Source organism: Onychostruthus taczanowskii, unplaced genomic scaffold, assembly GCF_017590055.1.
Source record: "Onychostruthus taczanowskii isolate IOZ18803 unplaced genomic scaffold, ASM1759005v1 scaffold22, whole genome shotgun sequence".
NCBI classification, from domain to species: Eukaryota; Metazoa; Chordata; class Aves; order Passeriformes; family Passeridae; genus Onychostruthus; species Onychostruthus taczanowskii.
Window position 1 is genome coordinate 1,557,231 of NW_024499462.1, and position 26,942 is coordinate 1,584,172.

The following is a 26,942-nucleotide window of genomic DNA, read 5'->3' on the forward strand; positions in this document are numbered from 1 at the left end:
GGGGACATGAGGCAGTAGTGGCCTTGGCAGTGCTGGGGATGTTGCATTCAATGACCTCAGATGTCTTTTCCACCCTTGGAATGATGGAAAAGATTCCATGGTTGCTGTTACCCTAAAATCAGGCAATTTTTAGAGGATTTGCTCAGCTCCTTAGGGAAATTCTTTGGCTGTCTGGACAAAAATACATTGTATAAGGCTTCAACTTCTGAAAAAAAATAAAAATCCTTGGATCACTCCAGAAGTGAGGATTGAGTGTCTCACAAGCTGCCCAGCTCCAAAGATCAAAGCAGGAGATGTGTTAGGATGGAGGATCTGAAAGGTGGGAGCTATAGCAGAATTCCAGATCCTTACACATACAGCGGTTCTCCTGGAGAAAGACGAGGGGGAAAAAACCTCCAGAAAATGTCAAATAAAAAACAACAAAAACTTCTGTAAGTATTTTTGTGTATAAACGCTGAATGTCTGAAGAAAGCCTGAGATAGCTTTGATTTCCTTACTCTGATCATGAGACTGAAATTCTACTCTTCAAGGGCCATTTCTTTAATAGTAGTCATTTCTTATAATTTACTTCCCCTCAGATTAATTTCCCTATAAATCCTCATAGCATTTCTCATCCCTGATTTTTTTTTGTTTTGGATTTTTGGGGAGAATCCACTCTGCTCTGGATCTCATCACAGGCAGAACAGCTCATCCTGAATGATGAATTTGGGCTGGTTTCACGATACTGAGGGCAAAGAGGCTGCTCACCCCCACCCTCACAAAGATGTCTGGAAGAATAATTCCCATCCCTGACGTCTTCCACAAACCATTTCCTTGGTACTTGCGAAAAATCCCTTTTCCAAGCTAAATGATGGCATAAAGTGGATATAACCATTCTCTTGCTGCTCACTAGATGTCACTGGTGCATGTCCCACATCCTCTGAGCTGGCAAAAGCCTTCCCAGCAGGACACATTAAATCCCTGGATGATTTTAACCATCTCTCCCTTGAAATTCCACTGGCATTTTCCCAACAGAGCCTTTTTAAGAGGTTCGTAACTCAGCCATGAGCATTTATTCCGTGATGGAACCTGACACGTTGTGCAGGAGCTGCACACAGTTTCTTTTTAACAGGGGACATTTTCCACTTAATTTATGCAGGAGGAATTTGCTGCATTCAACTGGTTTTTATGCTCCAATAAATCAAAGCCTCTTCCCTTTATAAGATAGGAAAGGAGGCTGAACGTTTCAGTCTGGGAAATTATCTGAGTGGCTTCAGAGTCTTTTAGGGTTTGTGGAAGAGGGAGGACATAGTGAAGTACAGGTGCTATTCAGACTCATTTTTGGGGTGTAAACAAACAGATTTGGAGCAAAAATCAGAGGAGGAGGGGCTGAGGGAGCTGGGAAAGGGGCTCAGCCTGGAGAAAAGGAGGCTCAGGGGGGACCTTGTGGCTCTGCACAACTCCCTGCCAGGAGGGGACAGCCGGGGGGGTCGGGCTGTGCTGCCAGGGAACAGGGACAGGACAAGGGGAAAGGGCCTCAGGCTGGGCCAGGGGAGGCTCAGCTTGGACAGCAGCAGGAATTTCTGCATGGAAAGGCTGCTCAGGCCTTGGCAGGGGCTGCCCAGGGAGCTTTGGAGTGCCCATCCCTGGAGGTCTTCCATAAATGTGTGGATGTGAGGACATAGTTTAGTGGTGGAGTTGGAAATGCCGGATTAAGTGTTGGACCTGATGAGCTCAGAGGTTCTTCCCAATCTGAAGGACTCTGTTTTATGAGATCCCTGATTAATAAAAACTGCAGGTAACCAGTCATAACAATCTGAAGGAAAAATATGGATCTCTTGTTGTGTATCAGTTTTACAAAGTACAGGACAGGGAAAGTTCTGCACATCTTGAGAGGCATGTTGGTTTCACCCCCTGGCACTGGCTGCTACATCCACGATTTCTAAATCATGCTTTGGTTTTGCATGTAAACATTTCCCTGGAATTATTGTGGGATTAATATTATGGATTATGGGAGCTTCATGCTTTGGTTCAGTGGGGTTTGCTTCTCATGGTGACAACTGTGACTCTGTTCAGCTGCTCTGGTGAGCTGCTGTGTCCTCCCCCTTCTCCCGGCTCCAGCTGCTTTGGGTTTGCATCCCTGACTCCTGCCTGTATCCCTGCAGCTCTCCACCTGCTGTTCCACTTCATCCTCAATTCCCCTCGCATTCGACCTTCACAAATAATTGTTTTCAAACAGTGACAGGTTCACAAGAAATTCTGTTAAATCAGAGCCTCCACTCTGCTTTAGAAGCAGGAACACAGCAGGTGTTCCCAAAAAAGCCCATTCTGGAAAAGCCACAGGTATCTTCCAATACACAATCATTTGGTGAGCTGTATAAAAATCCAATCTGGCAGAAGTCACTAATTCTGTGCTGTTGGTCCTGGATATATCATGGAATTGTTGAACACTTGGAAAAATCACCTGTGGGAATTTATCTTCCTTATTGGTAATTAAATGTTTAGGTAAAACATTTATTTTTTAATTAAATAGGATTTTTTAAAATTTAATTTTTAGTAAAACAGGATATTCTGTGTCTTTTGGACTTATTCACATTTCTCCCATCATATTCAGTTTATGAAATGATCCTTTCTCCCCCTTCTCCCCCAGATCCAGAGCAGACTCTTGGCTGGCAGAAGGGTGGTTGGGACTTGTGGCTTCCCACTGAGGGGACAAACACTGCTAAATTGTCCTCTGATCACGGCAGGAAGAACCCTGAGCCACCCATCTGAAATCAAACTCACAGGAAGGACCTTTATCTTTGTAGGAGGTTAAAATCTTTGTGGATTTGGGTACATCCCTAGCTCAAATCTCCTGAGGTTCTCCCACTTTCCAGTGAAAACCTGGGAACTCCAGCTGCAAAACTCTCCTTATTCCAGTGAGCTGACACCCACTGCCACTCACCTCTACCCTAAAGTCAAATTTCCTGGGATTTTGCTGATTTAAATATTTAAAAGCTTTTGAAGAGAAGAAAATAAACCCCTAAAAACCTGAGTGTGCAGGCACAGGGAGCATTTTAATGAAGTTGTTTCTCAGATTAATCCCCCTTCCCTTCCTGTTGGAAAATCTGATTTTTAACCCTTCTTAGCTCTGGGTACTTCCCTGGACACCTGAACATCCCTAAAATGACATTCCAATATTTTCAAAGGGTGCCAAAATGAAGAGGGACATTTTCTTCATGGTCAGAAAAAAAAGTCTGCAAATGGAAAAGTTTATTTTTCCTGGAATTCAAAGAGCCAGCTGCCTCCCTGTTCAGATAACAGCTGATATTTCATGTCGTGGCAGCAGTGAATTTACTGAGAGTTTTCCAAAGGGAGGAGGAAAAGAGTGTCAGAATCTTGAATAAAACTGGGAAAAGATCACAATGACTCCATTCTGGGAACAACAATACTGGACAAGTGACCAGACAAACACCCAGAGCATCACGAAGGCCTGTAAAGACTGAATGCCCGTGGGGATACCTAAAAACAACTGCTAGGAGAAAAAAGGAGGCTCTGTTGCTACCCCACTGAAAGCTGTTACTGCTATTAATTAGATTTCATATACATTTTTATATAAAATATTAATTTTTTATATTCCTACTTCAGAAAAATGATGCTGGAAGAATGGAGTGGGTTCAGAGAAAAATTCAAGTGATTAAAAGAATTAAAACATAGCCCAGAGCACAACTTCTCGAGAATAAAAATACAGAGGATGATGTGAACATGAGCCTAGACCTTGGTGGGATCCAGACATTAAAAGCACCAATGGATTCTTTAATTTAGCACCCAAAGTTATAATAAAACTGAGCCTGGAAAAATTTAAAAAAAGAAAAAGAAAAGACAAAAGGCCTAATTTTTGGCAGGGAATTAACCTGCAGTAACAACCCCCAAGTTGTAGTTGATTGGATTGTATGGTGCAGTTGCTTTGCTGACACATATGTTTCAAGCAGAATTAATATGGGGAGTTCCCAAACTTGCTGAGACTGATCTCAGTGATTTTTCCCAGCCTACAAAATCTGAATATCTGCAGAATTCTCCTATGCTGCCATTCACCTGCACTCCACCAGGAGCTCAGGAGAAGCAGCCTTTTCCAACCTCACTTCCCTGCTGTGGTTTGCAGCCTTTTCCTGCCAGGCTGTTGAGGACATGCTCAGTGCAGGAAGAGCCTGGTGGGGTTCTCACCAAGACAAGAGAAAAACCAGCATCAAGGTGGAACACGTGCAAAAAAAAAAAAAAAAAAAAAAACAAAAAAAAAAAACTTTTTTGGTTTTTCTGATTTGCATTTTGAAGGGCCTGATCTCCTGTGCGGAAGTGTGCACTGGGTCATGTCCCAGTCTGTGTTTTACATGAGGTGCAAACCACCCCTTTCCTTTCCCCTTAAAAGAAAAGAGAAGAAAGGAAAAAGAGAAGAAAGGAAAAAGAAAAGAAAGGAAAAAGAAAAGAAAGGGAAAAGAAAAGAAAAGAAAAGAAAAGAAAAGAAAAGAAAAGAAAAGAAAAGAAAAGAAAAGAAAAGAAAAGAAAAGAAAAGAAAAGAAAAGAGCCTCAAGCTCCATACAGAAACTATGGGAAGCCTGAAGGTCAACACTGCAGTACCAAAGCCTGAAGATCACACAGGACTTTGTGTACATAGCAAGGAAATTCCTTGCAGGAATTTCAGTTGGTAGCTGTCCACAGGGTGGACAAAACCCATTACCATTACAAGCTGTCATGGTAACAATGTCTGAATCATGTGGATTGGGACAATTTAGCCCAAGGCACTGGACTGAAGTAGGAAGTGGCAAATTCCCAAGGGGATATCCATGCAGCAGCTGTTTCAATGGATTTTTCTGCTCCTGTTATGCTGAACCAGTCTCTAACAGACCAACAGATTCCCAAACAATCCACAGGAAACAGAGGGAGATAACAAAACGAACACTCACTTAAAAAGTTCGTTCCTCATGATGGCTCTGTTGGTTTGTGGGTCGATGGCGTAGACCATGAGGTCGGACTTGGTGTAATCCTCCTCAGAATATCCATCCCCAAACCTCCGTGCTCCAATGGATTCCACCACGACCGTCGCCCCCGGAATCTGGTCTTGGACGTAGCGTTCCAAAATCCTAAAGGGAAGAAGGAGCTGGGAAACTGCAGTGATGGATTGGTGCAGCTAACCACTGACCCCAGCCCAAATGAGGTACTGATAGGCAAAACCCATAGGGTGAGAAGGATTTTGACCTTCAGAGCACTTTTAAAAAGGAATTGCTGCTCTGAAGCAACATAACCTCTGAAGTGCTGAACTCCTGAGAAAAGCTCAGCAGTGCTTGGAGAGGTCTTCAGAAATTGTGTCCTTAAGTCCAGCTCTTTGTATTTATGACCCCAGTTGAGTTTTAAATGGCTTATGGGAATCACCACCTGTATTTCACACAAAATCCCCCTGTCAGCCTTTTATTAAGTTATATGATTCCAGCACTTCCATTCCAGCCTTCCACAGGGTGCATTCCATAAATTTTCACCCAGAGAAACAACCACTTGAACGATTTTTGGTGGGATATTTCATCCGGCCTTCTGATATCACACAACGTTTCTGGGGGGCTGCAACACCTGCTGCTCCAAAAGGCACCAGGTTTTACAGGCAGGAGGAAATTGGAATATTGGGCTGACACTTTTACCACAGGAAATAAAACCAAATAAACTGCAGCAGGATTCCACAAGCAGGGGAAAGAAAGGCTGATAGAATTTAGAGGTAACAACAATATCAACAAAAAACCCAGCAACAACCAAACTTGTTAATGGTTGATGAGATTTCCAACATGGGACCAAGAGAGGTTCACTCAAAGCCCACAGAGAGTTTTTATAAACAAAGGCATAAATATAAATATCATCAACTCTGTGCAAAAAAAAAAAGGAGGGAGGAATAAACCAGAGCATTTGGAAGTGTAAAAGTTCCATCTAAACTTATAAGAAAATATAGAATTTCCTGGAGTAATTGATATCATCAGAAAATCAAAAACCAATAGCTGAGCTGGGAGGCAAAAGCAAGGGAACTACAGGGAATGTGTTGTCTGATCCATCAAGGATGCAGCAGCGTGTGGAGGAAGACACATCTCCCACAAAAAAGGACATCAGTGACTTTAAGGTGTCAATTGTTCAACACAAACAGTTGAACCTTCTGCATTCCCAGGTTACATTTTTGCTGTTCTGTTTTTTCTTCTGACACAAGATTTCCACCAGCTCCTGATTTTTTAAGACTCCTGATTCACATTTATCCAAGGAACATCTCTTCTCTTTGTGAGGAAATTTAGTGTGCCCTCAAAACCTGTTGTAAGCTTTTAAGCTTTTCTATAAGATCTTGAAAAATTCAAGTATGTCAGAGCCAGGTCATACCTGAGGAGTGAATATATGGAATTACTGCAGAGAAAATAGGGATACAGATTGGCTGACACGGTGCTTGTGGAGTGGCCTATAAGATCTTGAAAAATTCATGTCAGAGCCAGGTCATACCTGAGGAGTGAATATATGGAATTACTGCAGAGAAAATAGGGATACAGATTGGCTGACATGGTGCTTGTGGAGTGGTGTCCTCTGAACAAGCTCTCCTGTTGTTTGCAGATATGGAAAACTCTGCTTATCTCTGCTTCTGGCATGCTCTGCACTGGCAGCCAAGGTGAGAACCTGTTACAGACACCTCAGCAACAATAATTCCCCCAGGGAAAACCTGCCAGGACCAATCTGGGATATGGAGATTACTATAAAACCCCACCAAACACAATGGGAGTGTAAATGACTAAAAACCTTCTCAGAAGGGTGTTTGGCACGAGGTGTCAGGCAGAACAAATGTGTAAAGGACTTGCCTCCATAATTAGCATTTAATCATCTTTTCTTGCTGCAGGAACAGGTGATTTTCATGGAATCACAGAATCGCCCCTGTGCCCAATGCCCACCTTGTCCCCAGCCCAGAGCACTGAGTGCCACCTCCAGCCCTTCCTGGGACACCTCCAGGGATGGGCACTCCAAAGCTCCCTGGGCAGCCCCTGGCAAGGCCTGAGCACCCTTTCCATGCAGAAATTCCTGCTGCTGTCCAAGCCGAGCCTCCCCTGGCCCAGCTTGAGGCCCTTTCCCCTTGTCCTGTCCCTGTTTCCTTGTACAGAACTCTTATTACACCCAAGACAGAAAAGCTCCACCAGGTTGGAAAGTTATAATGTGGGATCACTTCTGTCAGAATCAGTAACAACATTCCCTTTCCTCAGAAATTCCTGGCATCCTGCTAGAATTCATTGCTTTTGAGAATATCTTTGTCTAAAACGTTGTTAAAACTGAAGAACAAACAGAATGTTTGGGAAAGGGATGGAGAGACAGGACACAGGGCATGGCTTCCCACTGCCAGAGGGCAGGGATAGATGGAATATTGGGAAGGAATTGTTCCCTGGCAGGGTGGGCAGGCCCTGGCACAGGGTGCCCAGAGCAGCTGTGGCTGCCCCTGGATCCCTGGCAGTGCCCAAGGCCAGGTTGGACACTGGGGCTTGGAGCAGCCTGGGACAGTGGAAGGTGTCCCTGCCTGTAGCAGGGGTGGAATGAGATGGGTGTTGAGGTCCCTTCCAACCCAAACCAGTCTGGAATTCTGTGATATCACTTCCTGAGAAACGGGTACATTGCAGCCATTGGCTACACTGACATTGCAGGAAACCCCACAAAGTACAGCAGAAGGGCAGCAGTGTTTAATTTGAAACACACAAATTGGATGTTTATGTTAAAACAGAGAATAAAATCACACTGAAGACTGAAAACCTGCAGCTAAAGAATTCACTTAAAAATAGGGCAGTTCCCTATAGAGCTGTTTGAAAAATCCTTCAGCTGAACTTGTGATGCTGAAAACACTGTAGTGTTTTACAACTCCTCTGGAAATGGCCACTTGCTTGCAGTGGTACTCACAAAAGACAATTTTATTGAGATTCCTACTTTCAAATAACAACATCATCCACAGCTCTGCTGTACTGATCAGCACAGTCCAAATTAAAATAAGTCTGCCGCTTGTTAATCCCACAAGGTTTATTCCCATCCTCCCAAGTGGTGTGTAAGAGGTGGAAGCAGGAGCAGAACAGGCAAAGAGCCTTTCCAACTGCTCCAAGTCCACTGGAGCTGCTCAGTAGTGAGGGAAATGCCTCCCAAGGCATCCCCATCAGCACAGGTCTCCCAATTCCCAGCAGTGACACTGGACAAGAGGAGTTGCTCTGTCATTGAGGGATCCTGAGGCCCAAAGGTCCCTGAAAATCCTGAGGTGATTTTTTTTCATCTTTAGATGCAAAATAAATGGAAAGGCAAAATAATACAGGGGTGTTGGTCTGCTGAGCTGTCCCTTAGCTGGGGAATTCTGGCCCATGAAGTCCCAGAATGGTTTGGGCTGGAAGGGATCTTAAAGCCCATCCAGTGCCACCCCCTGCCATGGGTACCAGTGGACACTTTCCACTGTCCCAGGCTGCTCCAAGCCCCTTCCAACCTGGCCTTGGGCACTGCCAGGGATGCAGGGGCAGCCACAGCTTCTCTGGGCACGCTGTGCCAGGGCCTGCCCACCCTGCCAGGGAAGGATTTACTCCCAATATTCCCAATATTCCATCTATCCCTGCTCTCTGGCAGTCGGAATCCATTCCCTGTGTCCTGGCACTTCCCACTTTTGTGAAAATCCCATCTCCAACCTTCCTGCACATCCCCTGTAGGTAATGGAAAAGGGCTTTCAGAACATTCCTGAAGACAGCAAATGAAACCTCAAAATCTGGGATATGACACCACATTCCCAGCCTGCTCTCAGTGTCACATCCACGTTTTTATATCCACACCTGAGTTTCCTGTATTCCCTTCCTGGCAGACAAGATCCTGGAGAATACAGGATTTAATTTAGGTGCTCACACTGGCATCACAGCCAGAAGTTCTTGAAGAATTTAAAAACCTATTGTGTTTTTGAAGCACATAAAATATTTTAAGAAATGGGAAAAAAAGCCCACAGACATTCTTTCTTTTAGGATTCAGATTACCAAAGACTTGGAGTGAGCAGTGTTGAAGATTCAATATCCTGCATATTTTTTGGCCGAAATTCTACTTCCCAAAAATAACCTGGTGCACTTACAATGATAATTTTGTATTCTAGGTATTTGAAAACACAAATTTTTCCACCATGCAGAGCTGAGAGCATCCAGCCCCCGCCATCAGCATCAATACAGACTTCTCAAGTGCTTTAATTAACTCCTCAATTCTGCTCCACTTCAGCCAAATTCTGGCTGTGTGGAGTCTTTGTGGGATTAATAATTGACAATGAAACCACTGGATTTTCAACTGGACTTTCCCAAAGAGCCAAGGACCAATTCCAGCCCCTCTGGTGCAGTCAGTGATAGATTTGGGGGGATACACTGGAGCCCCAGCTCCCAGATTCCTTATTACAACATAAACAGAGCTCAGAGAAGGGTCTCCTCATCCTGTGGTGCCTAGGGTTTATTCCAAGCCTAAAACCACCACTTTTTTATAAAATAGCCTTTCACAAAGGTTATTTTTCTATCACACATATGTTCAGCAGGAAGGAGCAGCACAGAGACAATTCCCTCTGCATAGAATAACATATATAATATTTCATAGTAATATTATTAATAGTATTTAGAAAACAACCCAGAGCCAATGCCTTTATACCCACTTATCCTAATCCTATAAAAGCAGAGAATTAAGGCTGTAAAAGGCCTTTAAGATTCAAGTCCCACTGTCACCCCAGCACCACTACAAGCAGATTGGTTTGCACACCAGAAAGGAAATTTGCTTTCTTACACACTGCTGAGGTTGCTTTCCTCCTCTTTGTGCTCATCCTGTACAATCCTGCCCTCCACAACCCCTACACACACTTCAACTTTTTATTTCTGCCTCATTTGTCCTGGTCACAGAAGGAACATTGCGCTCATCCAGAGAATAATACCCAGAGACATCTCCCCTCTGACCCCGAGGACAATCTCCAAATCTCAGCACAAAAGGTCCTGCAATTGTCAGCAATTCCTGGGGAAAGCAGGAGTTTACAGCTTTATCCACTGCATTACAGAGCTTTGGAGAGATCCATTACCACAACAACCCTGGGAGTTACAGAGAGCAGGAGCTTGCTGAACCACTGCTTCCCAGCTGCCAGGCAAGTGGAAAAGCTGGAGCTCTAGAAGCTTGGGTCTCTATTACCCAACTTAATAAAGGTGGCCTGCAGTTATTAATCATCCTGATTGCTCAGGAGAGAGGGTGGAACAGGCTCTGTGAAGCCCTGGGACACTCTCCCAGCAAAGCCAGACCGGCTGGACATGAAACAGGAGACAGCCTGTTGGTGGCAAATGTCCCCCTAATCTATTTATTTCATCAGATTTTATCTAATTCAATCAATTCTGTTATTATCTAATCTATTCCTTTTCTAAGTTTTCTATTTAATTTGGAATGAAACATTACAGTGTGAAGAAGTGGCAGAGAAAAAGAAGAGGGGAGGTGGAGTGGAGGGACAGGAGCAAAGGGACCCCAAAATGTTCCTGTCAGAGTGGTATAGAGTAAAGGATAAAGCAGCTAAAACTGGACCTGTGACTCAGGAACGTTTCATAAAGAGCAGGAAACCAAGTGCCACCTGTGGAAAGGGGTCAAGGGCAAGGTCACTGCTACCACCCCAACAGGCACACAGCCCAGTCAGCTGTAATTAGACTTAATTCAGTAATTATCTGGCAAAAATCATAAAGTGAGCATGGGAATGTGCCTTCTCCTGTGGGAAAAGTAACAAGACTGAGTGATGTATATACCCTACAGCTGAGATAAGCTCATTTTTTACCAATTCAGGGACTGAGGAGAAGAAAAAACACAACTGCAGGGAAATCAGCCACGTCTGAAACACTTCCCTGAACTGTGTGTTCCAACTCCCAGATATAAAATTTATTATCTCATATACTATGATTAGACATAAAATCTTATGTGATGCACAATGTATGTGTGCTGTATATTATGATCTATAATTTACAGCAGTATTTACTGCTGTAGTATTTTATAACATTTCTTTTAAGTGCAGCACAGTTTCTGTGCATTAAGTGGAGTTCCTTTGAAGAATGATGGCAGTCAGCTTTAGATATGCAAACCATTAAGTTGAAAGGTTCAATGTTCATATTCCAAAAAAACTCCTTCAGCAATAACTCCAAGAATCAGCACTTGAGTCTACATTTGGATTTTCAGGGAAAAGCCTGTCTGGACACTTCTGCATTGTGTTAGAGGGTTCAGCATGGATCTTCTTGACCTGGGGAACTGTCCCATTCTTTTCAGAGCATAAAACTGACTGAGAAAAGCATGGCTGAAGTGAGAGGAGAGACCCTGGAGAGCTGCAAAAGGAGGACCTGGGGATCCTGATATCCATGGGGCAGCAGCAGAGCACTGGCAGCAGGGCAGGGAGGGATGGTGGCCCTGTGGGCAGCCCTGGAGGCACCTCTGCAGTGCTGTGTCCAGCTCTGGGTGCTGAGCACAGCAGGGCCAGGAGCTGCTGGAGCTGAGCAAGGGCCTGGAGCCTCTGGGTGCCCAGGAAAGGCTGAGGGAGCTGGGGCTGCTCAGGCTGGAGAGGAGCCCCAGCTGAGAGGGGCCCTCAGGCCTGGCTGTCCCTGGCTGCAGGGAGGGGCAGAGCAGGGCCCAGGCTCTGCTCCGGGGCCCAGCCATGGCACCAGAGCCACGGGCAGGGCCTGAGCCCAGCCATTGCCCTGCACAGGAGGCACAACTTCTTCCCTGGGCAGTGCCCAGCCCTGAGCACATTGCCCACACAGCCTGGGGGCTCTCCTCCCTGGGGCTGTGGCAGAGCTGTGTGCACACAATGCTGTGCCCTGTGCTCTGGGATGGCCCTGCTGGAGCAGGGAGGTGACACCAGCTGCCCACTCAGCTCCCTCAGCCTCGGCCACCCTGGGATTCTCTCTATTTGATCCAAACTCTCATTTTAAGCCACTCCACTATTGCAGTTCAGAGGAATTGATGTGATATCTATACAGGAGTGTACAGAGGAATTTACATCCCAAGACACTTCTCTTCCCTATAGAATGGGAGAAGTTCAGAGCTCTCTTGACAGTCTGGTTTATCTGACTTCAGGCAGCACTTTAAGAGGCCATCACTTGAAAACCAAATAATTAAATGCTCTGAGAACCACTTTGGCTGTTTTATTCCAGTTGAATTTCAGGAGTGGGATTCAATGATGCCTCTGGGTTGCTTCCAACAGAGGATATGCTATGATTCCATGAAATGCTGTTCTTGCCCAACAAACAAGCGCTCCTTGAAACTTTCATACTTCAAGAACACTCTGTCATCTGTCTCCACCAAGTTTTTTGAAGAAGAGGAGCACACACTGAATTTTCCATGAAGCCTCAGACTATTTTCTCTGCCCATCCTGCAGCAGACAGGAAGGGGTCTCTTTGCACAGCCATAATTATAGTGGGCAAGAGAATTGGCAAATGGGACATTGATGTGCAGCCCAGAGAGTATGAAAAGCTTGATGAAATTAAAGCAGTACACTAAATTACTGCAAAAGATCCTATTGGAAGTGTCAGCAAAGACAAGTCCATTGTATTCCGCAAAAAACTCCTAAGGCAAATATTGATGCTTTAAATCTTCTCTTCCTGCTTTGCTCCCTTTAGATGGACCATTAACTCCCACCCATCTCTGGCTGTGCTGAGTGTGGAAAAACTGTATTATATAATTCTTAATACCTCATAACTCCTTGTGAAAATGACAGGATCTGGTATAACTTCTTCTCCAAAGTTGTTTAAATCACAATTTATTTTATTGTGAAAAATCATTGTAATTTCACAAATGACTCATGTATCCCCCTCCCTAACATTCCCCATCACCAATTGTTGGCTAAATGTTCTATTTTCAGGGATTAATATTTGCCAAAATGAGAGGAGAAAGAGCTGAGTAACTTGTGTAGTGACGAATTTAATTCACAGAACACAGAATGGTTTATGCTGGAAAGGGATCTTAAGGATCACCTTGTTCCAACTTCCCTGCCACAGGCAGGGACACTTCCCACCAGGGTTGATGACAGTGTTTTTATCTGTTAATTAATTACACATTAAATTTTATAAATTACTGCATTATTTGAAGTGGCAAAACTACTTCGATCTGAGATTCCAAATAATTTGTTTCCCCTTTTCCTGTGGTTGCACACAAAAAAAAATCACAAATTCTTATTTTGTTTTTATGGACTGCACGAATTATTAACCCTGTATAAAAACAAGGAGAGGGTGATCTTTTAAATTTAGGAGGAAAACATGAGAAATTTGAAGAGAGCTGTGAAATAAATAGATTTCTCTGTGAAATAGACCTCTGTACACAGCTACAAAATTATTTTTTGAGATATTTGTTCTCTGCAAATATTTTCAGGAACGAATGGGCCAATTTGAAAATAAGTTGATGTAATTCTTCTGGCAAAGGCTGTCTGTAAAAACTTAATTCTTAGAAGAGAAATTCTCCAGCAACACTGATCTGGCCATGGTGTTTGTGAAGGTAAAGACTTTCAAATACAATTTGGAGAACTCAAAACATGATAATATTGTGGGTTTTTTTAAACTTTGTACTCATTCCAAAGCTTTGTTCTCATTCCAAAGCTTTGTTCACTGTGAAATACAGAATCACAGAATGGTTTGGGTTAGAAGTGACCTCCAAGGCTACCAAGTCCAACCATCAACCACCACCACCCTGCTCACCACTAACCCACACCCTCATGTGCCAATTCCACATGGTTTTGAACACTTCCAGGCATAAGGACTCAACACTCATCTGGACAACCTCTTCCAATGCTGAAACCACCCTGTCCATGAAGAAATTCTCCCGAAAATCCAATCTAAACCTCCCCTGGTGCAGCCTGAGGCTGTTTCTTCTCCTTCTGTCACTTGTTACCTGAGAAAAGAGCTTGACCCCACCTCAGTAGAGCCTCCTTTTAGGAAGTTATTCCTATGTGTAAGCAATACCTCCTTTTAGGAAGTTATTCCTATTTATAGGCAATACTTTCCTTCAGGAAGATATTTGTATTTCTAGGCAATACCTCCTTTCAGGAAGTTATTACCAGTTCTAGGAAACAGCCCATTTTAGGAAATTATTCCTATTTCTAGGCAATCCCTCCCTTCAGGAAGTTATTTCTGCTTCCAGGAAGTGCAATCCCTGTGAGTTCAGCCTGAACAACTTTGTTGGTGGTTTTGATGTTCAAATCTCTCAGAGCCAAAACACACCAGGCCCAAAAGAGAGGGAGAAAAGGGGAACATATCCCAAATCTCCAGGAGCAAATCCATCAGGAATTTTTCCCAGCCCAATGAAGATGTGAGGCACTCGGAGACTTTTTCAATGACTGGTTAGACCACCAACCCCAAGGCATTTCAAATTCTATGCACAACAACAAGCAGGATAGACCAGACCTGTGGGAATCTGAGAAATGCCACTCATCACTGATTGAAATGACCAAAAAAAGGACAAAGATTGGTTATAGACTATTTCCTACAGCATTTTCTATCCCATATTAGCTAATTTCATCATAGCAAGTAGAGAAAATTGTCTCTGTGTTACAAAAAGATGCCAGAAGAGCAAACCTGTCCCCTGGAAGCTGCTGCTGGTGTGGTGTCTGGGGACTCTTATTGACAAGACAAAAAAACCTCCCTCACCCTCTGATCCATCCAATCCCAAAACCAGGGAATTGTCTGGTATTTGAAAAGGAAATAAATTGATTACCCAATGAGTTGGTCTTTGTTTTGCTCCACGAGGGTGGGAGGAACGTTGGAGACAATCACTTGCATGTCCAGCTGATTGACCACAGAGACCTGGAAAGAAAATAGGGAAATTCAATTGGCACTGCCAGGCACAGCTCCCTCCCCATCCAACAGCAATGGAAACACTCTTCTCCTGCCTCCACACCACGCCCTGATATCCACATCTCTCCTTTTAATTCCAAGCAGGAGAGCTGGGAAATCTTGCAGCCAAAGCTCATAAACATCAAAGATTTAACTAGAATTGTAATTCCAGGTCTGCATCAGAATTACGGATTTTTAAGGTGGGGACAGGAAAAGCTGCTCTTAGTTTAGATTTGACTTAGAGAATCCCAGATCTCCCACGGGCTGTATTCAAAATTACTTTTGAGCATTTGGGTGGTTTGGATGCCAGGAAAATCCTCCCTTGGAGACATGAAATGTGCACCAAGGGAAATGGAAACACAGGATTAATTCCACAAAATCAATGCTACTTTGTTAGAAAAACAGGAAGGAAATTGTTCATTTACATTGAAGTGATCAGTGAGAGGTTTTATTTTAATCTCCAATTGTTTTAGCTTCTCCCTCTATCCTAAAACTGCACATTTTACAACTGAGCTTTTTCCTTAAAAAAAAAGAAAAACAAAAAATGAAAAAAATGCTTCTAATCCACTCAATACTTATGTGCTTTGTTGGAATAAAATTAAATTGCAGTTTTCCACCGAGACATGGAGTAATCTCAGAGCAAATATCTGGCAATTATTGTTTTTTACTATGAACCCAACATCACTCCAATCCTGTGGAGGATTCTGGAGGAAAATTTGGAAAACTAGGCCAATGTTAAAGCTGATAAATTTAAAAATCAAGGGTTAGTCGATTCTAAAAGAAATAAACAAGCCCTGATTTTCCAAAGAGGAGCCCTGGAAGCACAGCAGCAGAAAAACCTAAATGTGCTTCCACATCAAACACTGATTCACCAGCTTTGAAGCTTAATTCAACTTTAAATATTTAAATGTTCTTGAAATGTCATCAGATGCCCTGATCAGCACGTACAGGCTTCTGTGTAAGAAACACAGAATTATAATGAGCTCCAAATAAAAATCATGCAACAGAACTGGAAAGCAATGATTAATTTAATAGAATTAATTACATTAGCCAGTTCAAGCAACCACAGTGCACCCAGGAACTGAAAACAGCGTAAAGGCAACACCAAAAACAAAGGCAGTAATTCTTTTAACATGGAAGAAATCACAATTATCATCGCTTCTTCATGTACAAAACCAGGGATAAACACACATTCATGACAAGTTATAGGAAACCAAGGGTGTTGGACAAAAATCAAGTGATATTTGAGGTTTCCATGGTAACATTAACTTGCTTGTTATCCCCATTTGTAAAGGCAGGCAAAGCAGAAAATTGTTGGTAACTTCTAGCTCACAAGTGATATCTCTTTGAACCCAAGCTTCGCTCATTAGGCACTTCCCAAGTTTTAAATTCAGCAAGGCAGAGTCTACAAAGACTCTTGATTGTGATATGGCACCAGTGGCTTCCTGGGAGTAGCTGGGACCCGAATGAGGAGGGGACTTGAAACGTCCTCAAACCCTCATAAACATTTTATTCAAATTGATATCTGTCATAAGGATGATATCCAGGATTTCAAATCATGATAGTGAATATCCACTACCTACCCTTCCTCAGCAGCTTTAGGTGCTTCCTTGCAGCAAACTCATTTTAAAATGTAATTCTTGTATCTCTTTCATCTCACAGATGCTGAAAAGGAAAACTCAACCACATGGAAGGTAATTGTCAAGCCACAGGTGTCTGACTTGAGCCATCCTGGTGTCCTTCCCATGGATTGTCCACACCAGTGTGAAGACCTTTACCCAGGGGATTTGGGAGATCCTGCTGCTCCCAGAGCTGCGCCAGGCTCTGGGGGAGCATCCTGATCCAAGCTCTGGAGGCTACCTTGCTTTGCTCAGCTTCTTCCCAGAAGCCTCTTCTCCCCAGACCTCCTCCCAGTGCACTCTTACCTTCTTCCCCCACATCTTGTTCTTTTGCACTGGAATAATTAAATTAATTTCTCTGTTCACTTTTTGAGCTGGTTTTGAAAGAAATAACACGTGAGAGCCTGAGCCCCTACCTACAGCAGAAAAATCCTGTTAAAATCATGGGAAAGAATCTCAGTGTATGGATCCCATTTGCTGCACTAAACAGAGAATCCCAGAATGGCCTGGGGGAAGGAACCTTAAAGACCAACCAGTGCCACCCCTGTCATGGGCAGGGACACTTGCCACTGTCCCAGGCTTCAAACCCTGTCCAGCCTGGCCTTGGGCACTGCCAGGGATCCAGGGGCAGCCACAGCTGCTCTGGGCACTCTGTGCCAGGGCCTGCCCACCCTGCCAGGGAACAATTCCTTCCCAATATCCCATCCATCCCTGCCCTCTGGCAGTTTGAAGCCATTCCCCGTGTCCTGGCACTCCATCCCTTGAAAATTGTCTCTCTGTATTTCTTGTCAGCTCCTTCAGGCACTGCAAGGCCACAGTTTGGTCACCCCAAAGCTTCTCCTCTCCAGGCTGAACAATCCCAACTCTCCCAGCCTTTCCTCCCAGCAGAGCTGTTCCACCCCTGTGCTCATCCTGGTGCCTCCTCTGGACTCATTCCAACAGGTCCACATGCCAGTGTTCTAGGCAGCATGGGGTTGGTCTGGAATTGTGTCTCCAGCGCCTCCAAGTTTCCAGGCCTTGCTCAAAGCAACTGGGTGAAGTGCTCATCACTCAGCCAGACATCAGAAAGAAATCTCTGTAAATTTATGAGACATCCTTCACTTTCTAATGTTAATGTCGATTCCTTCTGGCTATATTTTAATATCCCATTAGTGTCTAAATTACCTGAGAATGCCCCATCATTTTGGGAGGTCAAGCATGAGGGTGTCATCTTTTATGTTTACTTGGTGAACTCCTGCAGAACTTATCACACCAAGGATTCTGGCTCTCATCTGTATCCTTTGACAGTGTTCCCATGAAGTAGATAATGCACTCCATCCCTTTCACATTATGCTAATACTGAGCCAATCCATCAAGTTTATAGGCTTTAAGGAAATTTAGCTTGGATGGTTTCAGTGCCTGGACTAAGTCAATGTTCTTTGAACAGCACAAAACCATGAGCCTAAGGCCTAAAGCTGATGCCAGTTCTGAAATGCTGCTTTCTCAGGGACTGAAAAGTTCATTCTCAGCCCAATATTACTCCTTCACATAAGCAACTAAGACAACTTGGACATGACCAGCAGGGACACAGAATCATGGAATGGTTTGGGTTGGAAGGACCTTAAAGCCCATCCAGTGCCCCCCCTGCCATGGGCAGGGACACCTTCCACTGTCCCAGGCTGCTCCAAGCCCCAGTGTCCAACCTGGCCTTGGGCACGGCCAGGGATCCAGGGGCAGCCACAGCTGCTCTGGACACCCTGTGCCAGGGCCTGCCCACCCTGCCAGGGAACAATTCCTTCCCAATATCCCATCTAGCCCTGCCCTATGGTAGTGGGAAGCCATTCTCGTTGTCCTGACACTCCAGGCCCTTGTCTGAAGTCTCTCTCCATATTTCTTGCAGCTTCTTTGGGTCCTGGAAGGCCAGAATGAAGTCACCCCAAAACTTTTCCTCTCCAGGCTGAATATTCCCAACTCTCCTAGCCTTTCCTCACAGTAGAGCTGCTACATCCCTCTGATCATCCTGGTGCCTCCTCTGACTCCCTCCAGCAGGTCACAAAATCTTTTGGTTTAAGAAATGAAAAGCTTTATTCCACTGCCTTCAAAAAATTAAGCACAAGCACTTTATGGCTTTTCTCTAGGTCTGCCTGGAATAAAACTTTCTGCAGTATTTGAATTTCCTCAGGAATTATTCCATACTAATAATCCCTGGCTGATACTTACGAGCACTTCTGCTTTGCTGCTCAGTCCTTTGCCGTAATCGTCAGTGGCAATGACCTGGAACTTGAAATAAGATCTCCTCATGTTTTTGAAGAGCATGGCAGTTTTGATCAGCCCCGTGTAAGCCTCGATCACAAAGCCCTCCTTGCCATCCTTGATGGGGGGAATGATGAGCCTGTATTGCATGGCACTGTAATTCCCAGTGTCCTTATCATTGGCCTAATGGGGAAAACAAAACAAGCAGAGGCAAACAAGGTAAATATGCATGGAAGGAGTCATTAACCTTGTCCTTTAAGTAAAGTTACATCTTGGCCCAGCAAATTTCTGCAACTCTGACATTTAAAACATTAGATCCCAGAGCACAGATATGGCTGCTACTTTAAATGCTTCATTTAACTTTGCTGCACTCAGTTTTGCTTTTCCAGCAATTTCATCCTCCTCTGTTAGCATTAAAATGCTCCAGAAGAAAGAAAGAAAAATTAAAAAGTTGAAAAATAAAAGTCTGCAACAATACCTAAGAACTGCTTAATTGTGAGAAACATCCACAGCCAAATTCTCATTGAAAAGGAATTATCAAAGAAAAAGCCATCTCAGGAACTAGTATACAGACTTGCACAAGAATGTCCTTCATATTAGAGATATTCTGATGGAGAACAGGCATTTGTGGTGCAATCAAATAAATAACTTCTTATTAAAATAAGGAAGGATTGAGTGGCATTCCTGCAGTAGTGCACAGGGACCTGCTGGGCATCCCAGGTCAGGACACAGAGCTGCCTTGGCACCGTTGTTGAACTGGATCAGGATGCAGAGCTGGCATCAACCAGGCAGCCCCAGGAATTGTTATTCCACCTTCCCTGCTCCTGACAACCCTGTGTAGCCCCATCCTCGTCTCTCCAGCCCCACTCCTTATGCTCCTGTTCAACCTGTATCCAGAGGGAAGCATTTCCAAGGACCCCGACTGAGCTTTCCTGTGCTCCTTCCAGGGATCAGTGAGCTGGGAGCTAATTAATGCCTGAGCATTCATTAGTCTTGGTCACGGCCTCAGCATCTGGGATACATCAGGATCTATCAGCAGGTTTTTGTGGAAATATTGGCACTGCTTCTGAGGCCTGTCACTTGAGATAATGCTGAAATAAAAACCAGCCTTAACTTTGAAAAGGTGCACATAAATCCATGGGAAATCCATACTGTGCCACAACTTAAGAATGAAAAACAATAAGGGTTTGTGTCAGCATGAAGAGTTTGTAGAATCATAGAATATCCTGAGCTGGATGGGACCCACAAGGATCACTGATCCAGCTCCTTGCCCTGCACAGACACCCCAACAATCCCACCCTGAGCATCCCTGGAGCACTGTCCAAGCTCTCCTGGAGCTCTGGCAGCCTCAGGGCTGTGCCCATTCCCTGGGGAGCCTGGGCAGTGCCCAGCACCCTCTGGGGGAAGAACCTTTCCCTGATCTCCAGCCTGACCCAGCTCCAGCCATTCCCTGGGGTCCTGTCCCTGCTCACAGAGAGCACAGCTGTTTATGAGACACTGCAGCTACTAAAAGAGAATTATCTGTGCAAGGTCATTAAGTCTTCAACAGGGGGGCATTAATCGTCATTAATTGTTTCCTCACCAGCACTGAACAAGTTCTATATGGTGGAAATAATCCCTTATGTATTTTTATTTGTTTCCAGATAATTTTTCAGGGAATACCAGCACCAGATAAGCGATCCAAGTACTCAAAGCTGTGTATGCTCCATGCTACACCAACTCATGTCAGCCCAGATTCCCAGACAGAACCATCCAGCACTTAAAGGATAATATCTAGGCTGCTTTAGCTGGAAAGAGCAAGTTTCATCCAGAACAGCCCAAAAGATGAGCTCCTGGAATGACACTGGCTGTCACTCATCACAGACACACAAGTGGTTAAATTCCCACCCTCTCTCAATATTTTGCTTTCTTCTAAATTCACAAAGCTTCATCTGGCTCAACTACCAAAAGCATAAATATAAAATGTGTTAAGTTGTTTTTGTTCTCCAGCTCCATAGGTTTTTTTAAGGCTTTTAAAACTGAAAATGCTGCCTCCTGGGTGAGCTCAAACTCCTTTATTAGTGATTTTAGGAAAGATGGGAAGGCTGAAAAGCTTTCTGAAATTTACTCTGTTCTGTCAGTCAAAAAAGTAAAGATATCAGTGGGCTTTTCCAGAGCATTCCAGCTTTCCAACTGGCACAGGGAAATACAACCCCACAATATCCCAGAGCCAGCAGATGGGAGCTTGACAGGTGGAGAGTCAGGAAAATTGCTGGCTTTCCACATAAATAAATAGCTGAAGGAAGAAAGGAATGTGAAAACATGCTATGCCATAGAATCATGGAATTTTTAACATTGGAAAACATCTCCAAGATGACCCCAGCCAACCTTTGATGGTCACCTTGCCCATTAAACCATGTTGTGCAGTGCCACATCAACTCATTCCTTGAACACTTCCAGGACTGGTGGCTCCACCATTCCCTGGGCAGCCCCCTTCCAATGCTCTGCTACTCCTTCAAGAAGAAACATTGCTAATATCCCACCTGAACTCAAGGAAGTGGCTGGAGAGAAACACCAGGTTGATGTTGGGATGGTGAGAAACAAGGACAAAAATTAAAGCAGCACCTCAGCTGTGCCTGGAGTGCCTGGACGGAGGGAATGGGTTCAGACTGCCAGAGGGCAGGGCTGGATGGGATATTGGGAATTAGGAATTGTTCCCTGGCAGGGTGGGCAGGCCCTGGCACAGGGTGCCCAGAGCAGCTGTGGCTGCCCCTGGATCCCTGGCAGTGCCCAAGGCCAGGTTGGATCGGGCTTGGAGCAGCCTGGGACAGTGGAAGGTGTTCCTGCCCATGGCAGGGGTGGGAATGGATGGGCTTTAAGGTCTCTTCCAACTCAAACCATTCCATGATTCCAGGGTAAGCTCAGCTCATACAACACAGCTCAGGATAAAGCCACAACTAATCCAGAAAAGTCCTGCCTGGCCAAACCCTCTTGTTTATCCACACTCAGCTTTGCATGTTGGTAATGGAGCGGGGTGGGGGGGGAGGAAAAACAGAATTCCTGTAACCCCACATGGCACATGAGGGACCTAGCAGCAGCCATGTTCAGCAGCTCCTGCTCCCAGCAGGAGCAATGTCAGATCCAGCTCCTTTGGGGACAGCTGTGAGCAAGCCAAGTTTCCCACTGAGTGCCCAGTGACGTCCAAAGGCTCCCTAGAGATGCCCTGGAGAGCAGCATGACACCCTTCCAATAAAAAGCCAATTTCTTTGTTAAAATGGATTTATGAGGTTGGTTCAGCTGGGTCAGAAGCCCATCATATTTTTAATATTGGCAAATTCTCTCTCAATAAAAGCTACGGCTTTTAATAGTCGCTGCTTTCAATGACACCAGAAATCAATTTCACCTTCAGCATTTCACGCCAGGAGACATGTGTGACTAAAAACAAACAAAATTTGGATCCAAATTAAGGTATTGATGCTGCAGGCACAGGCATTAAATGAAGTCAGGCCTTCTGCACAAAGCTCAGGGCACTGGAGGTCAGCACTAATGAGATGTTCAAGTCTTTCAGCTGAGTTTCAGGCATTAAACTCCAGTGAAAGAGGCCTTTTGACATTTGAAGCTCACAGCTTGTAAAGTCCTGCAGAGTTCAGGTGCCTCGAGCTGGTGGACAGGCTCTGAGTTAATTGTCACCAGTTCTGAGAGCTGATTGCCACCCCAGAGCCATCAGCAGCCTCAGCATCACCACAGCTCAGGCTCTTTCCACATCCACCCAGAGATGAGCAAACAGGTGCCAAACACGCTGGAAAAATGATCAGACTCCAGCTTCAAATATTTAACTTTGTTGTTTGCTTTCCCCTCTTTCTCTGCTCTTTGGATCAAACCTAAGGACACTGGGCTTGGCAGGACCAGCAGAGAGAGCTTGTGAGCTGCTCCCAGGAACCTCCCAAACTTCTCTAATCCTAGGAAGGATGTTTGCTATTCCTGTAATTTGTCCTGAAGGTAAATATTTTTGACACTTCATTAGGAAGAGATCTATGACATCTCAAGAGTTGCATTATGACTGTCAAAGAAGAGAAAGAGCTGCACTTAATCTTAATATTCCACCAGCATATCTGCCTTTTGTTCTGCACAAGAAATACAGATGTCTCCTAAATCCTGCTGTGATTGAGGGCTGATAAATATGGATGATCTCAGGAATTACCAAGACAAATTCCAGCCTCCTGTGATTGAGCGTAGGTGTGCCCACACACAGGGAGTTGGGTCAGGACTGCTGCTGCTGCCTCCAGCCCTTTCCCATCCCCTCCCACAGAGGAGGATGAGGCACAAATCCTGAGGTGCTCCCTAATCCCAGAACAAGAGCACTGAGGATATTTTTACACAGAGGGAGGTGAGGCCCTGGCACAGGGTGCCCAGAGAAGCTGTGGCTGCCCCTGGATCCCTGGCAGTGCCCAAGGCCAGGTTGGACTTTGGTGCTTGGAGCAGCCTGGGACAGTGGAAGGTGTCCCTGCCCGTGGCAGGGGTGGCACTGGGTGTGCTTTAAGATCCTTTCCAACCCAGACCATTCCGTTCTCTCAGTGATCAATCTGTTCTTTTTCTCTCCTTTGCAAGAAGGCTCAACAAACGATGCCTTTAAAGCATAAATTAATTAATCTCTGGCTCCATGTGACTGCACAAGCACAGCTTGATGGCAGGACACCCAGGGAGGCTGGTAAACCCCACTCAGTGTGACAGCAGCACTCTGACCCTGTCTCCAAAAATCACCAGTGGCATGTTTGGGATGAGCATAAAAATGATCAGTAACTCCTGAAGCTGCATAATCATTGATGATCCCATTTTGTAGCATTATCAGCCTGAGCTAAATCCAGATTTGCTGCTCAGAGTGAAATGCAGTCATTAATCTGAAATGTTTCCCACCTCCCTCAGAGGGTCACCCTTAACCACAAGCCCGAGGCTGCTAACAGGGCATGGAAAATGGCAGGATTGGGATTGGGCTGCTGAGGGTTTTTTTCCCTCTTCCTAGCAGATGGCAGCTCCAATGTTCCCAATTAGTGGCTGGCACGTAAAGCAGCTTTTAGAACCAGACCATTTTTGCCGGTAGGAATTTCCAGATTGTTGCAGATTTCCAGTTCTGACGGCACAGCTGCCACTGGCCTGTTTTAGGGGAGGTTTCACTGGGTGTTCTACAGACACCTAAGCCTGGAAATTTGGGGTAGCCATTGCAATTTTCCCTCATTTCCTGTATTTCTTCACTTCCATGCTCTTTTACAGCCTCATCTGGCTCAAGCCCTTTGGAACTCATGCTCCTGAGCCTTGATTTAAAAAAAAATTATATATTCATATTAAAATTTATATTTAGCATAAAATATAACATATATAAAACACCAATATATAATGTATCAATATATCTATATTATAGTATATTGATTGGTTTTTAATATATTCATATATTTTTCATATATTCATTAATATTCATGTTTATATTCATATTGCTCTGAATTTATATATCAATCTATATAGGAATTTATATTTAAATTTATATTTCTTCACTACATCACTGACACTGATCACTGCCCAGCTCACTCCCAGTATTCTCAGTGCCAGGAATTTTCTGAGAAACACAGGTAGGAAGAAATCAGGTGAATGGGAATTGCTTATTTTGTCCTCCAGTGGTGGCCAAAACCTCCCAGGTGCTGAAGGAAACAGGGATTCCTTTCAGCAGGCTGTCTCATGGGAAAAGGTGCTGAACAAGAGGGGTTCCCAAAGTTGGATTTTGAAACAAATAATTGGAAAAATGGATTTTATTGTCATTTTTCTTCAGCCCATATCAGTTAGAGCATGATAAAAAAACTTTGGTGTGTGTGTGAGAGAGGAAGTAAAGGCCACACACATGGATTTCCTCTATGGGATGGGAATGATCCAGGCACACTCCCCACTCCCCTCTAAGAGCCTTTATTGAGAAAGGCACATGCAAGACCACCACCAGTCTTCAAAATGCCCTCAAACAACAAAGTAATTGAAATAATCTTGAATTACATGGGAAAAAATCCCAAATGGTAGGGAATTCTCTGATTGCTGCCAGAGAAAAATAATAGGAAAGTAAGAGGGCTTAGAGATTAGAGTAAAAGGTTCAGGAAGCCAACACAAAAAGCAGGAATATGATTTTTGAAGTAAAAATGCCTGGCATTCCTGTAACATTTGTCTTAGCAGGGCACACAGCTTTTTTGGGGACCAGATGTTGCAGCAGCTGGAGGCTGCGCTGTTGTCACTGCAATGAGCTTTCAGAGGAGATTTTTACTCCTACCAAGCATCTTTTCTCCCTACTCTGGGATATATAAATCACATTTTAAGGAAGGAAAGGTTGTGACTGGCAAAGCAGCTCAGTTTTGTGCATGAGTCGTGCAACAGCCAGAGGAGGGATGAGCCAAGTGTTACCCTGAAAGCTCTTCTGGGTGCTCAAGATGGAATCTCTGGAATTCCAGAACTTGCCACTCTGAAGATTTCCTTGTCATCCCAAAGAAAAGGAAATATTAAAAGAAATCTGCAGGTTATAGGCACAAATAGGAAAAAAAAAGAAAAAAGGAGATTTAATAACAGATCTGTGAAAAAAAGAGCAATTTTGGTATTCTCTCCCTATCCAGGAATTTTAACTGTTTCTTTTATCCACTGTTTTAGCTCATTGTGGGATCTCTAAGATGCTTTTGAGGTGAAGAAAAGAGGAATTCCTGTTCCTCTGCGTGTCCTCAGGGCCACAACCTCCAGCCTAAAATGGCTTTGGTTTATTTTGCTCTCTTCTGTTAAGACGTTCCAAGGATATTCAATATTCAATAAAGGATATTCAAAGGGAATAAAGGATACAGTTCCATGAAAAATCTGATCAGAAAGGGGCAAAGAGCACAGGAAAGGGCTGGAATTAAAATATTGTAGGAATCAAAGCATTTCTATAAAATACAGCCAATTCAGATCCTTGGATTCACTGGCATTATTTAGGCAAGATTCCTTCCCTGCAAACATTTTCAGGACAAAAACACCTTTATAAACTGAGCAGGAACTCAGACAATTGTCTTTCTTCTCCTAGATTTAGGATTTCTGATATTTCCTCATTTAAATCTGTAATAATTCAACAATTTAATAAATAAAGGAAGAAAAGCAGAGGTTAATACTGTTAATATTTAAAAAGTAATAACATTCCATTACATTGGGAAAAGCCAATTCCTGCTGGTAATTTCCCTAAAGATTCTTTTGTGGGTTTGTTTCTTGGAGCAGATTGAAAATATTGTGTTTGGAGCTCAAGGAAGCCTGGTTGGAATTCTGAGGGGAAACAACAGGAATTCCATGAAAATACCAGTGAAAAGCAAAATAATTCTAACACAAGGAAACACAAAGCAAAGATCAAGGCACGGAATTCATAATTAGAGGCTATGCATGTTACATCTGGTTTTAATTAGTATATTCCTAATGAAAAGCACAAAAAGATCTCTAATTAAGGAAATGGGCTCTCAAACACATTGGAAATTCTGGGTTAAAAATGGGAATTGCAGAGAAGAGGAATTCAAGCAGCAAGGAGCAAATCCTTTGCTAAAAATTGCCATTTTATTCAAATATATCCTTTCTTTTTTTTTTCTTGGAGCATCAGTACCTCCCAACTTTCAGAGGCCACTGCTTGTAATCCAGTCAGACCCATAGAGAATAAGTCATGTGGTTTATCACTGTCCAAATTAATTCTGATTAAAAATGACTTTTGGAGCATGATTTGTGGTATTCTGCTGAGCTTAAGTGTCCTTTTTATCTACTTAGAGGAATCTTACTATGAATCTGGAGCAAAGCAGATCATTATTCTCCTCTGAAAGGCTTTTATACTCAAATTAATGTATTTAAGAGGATGCTGCTGGCAGCAAACCCAATAACCTTAGAGAGTTGGGAGAAACCCCCATAGGACTGACCTTGGTACATATCAACTGTTGAGATGATGAGAGAAGTTTTTATCCAACATTTTATTGGTCTGTTTGTTTCTAAATTAAATTTGTGTGGAAGATTATGGACTCAGGATTTGTTTTCTTCTCTCTCTCTCTTTTTTTTTTTTTTTTTTTTTTTTTTTAATTTTAATTTATTTTTGGTGTTTGATTATTTTTATTACTGGTGAAATTTTGTTCAAGGCAGAGTAGAGCATGACTGAAGCAACCAAAGACAAGCATCTGAATATTCAGTTTTTTTTAATTTTAATTTATTTTTGGTGTTTGATTATTTTTATTACTGGTGAAATTTTGTTCAAGGCAGAGTAGAG

The 26,942-nt window shown here is 43.7% G+C and overlaps 1 protein-coding gene across 1 annotated transcript in view; it reads right to left on the reverse strand.

The window, feature by feature from the left end:
• The window catches only part of PCDH15 (protocadherin related 15), a 369,222-nt gene that overhangs the window by 22,480 nt on the left and 319,800 nt on the right, over window positions 1–26,942 (reverse strand). Inside the window, exons 28-30 of the mRNA XM_041404901.1 lie at window positions 18,650–18,865; window positions 14,713–14,801; window positions 4,920–5,096 (exon numbers count right to left, since the gene is read on the reverse strand). Coding sequence (XP_041260835.1) covers window positions 4,920–5,096; window positions 14,713–14,801; window positions 18,650–18,865 — 482 coding nt within the window. The remainder of the gene's footprint in view (window positions 1–4,919; window positions 5,097–14,712; window positions 14,802–18,649; window positions 18,866–26,942) is intronic.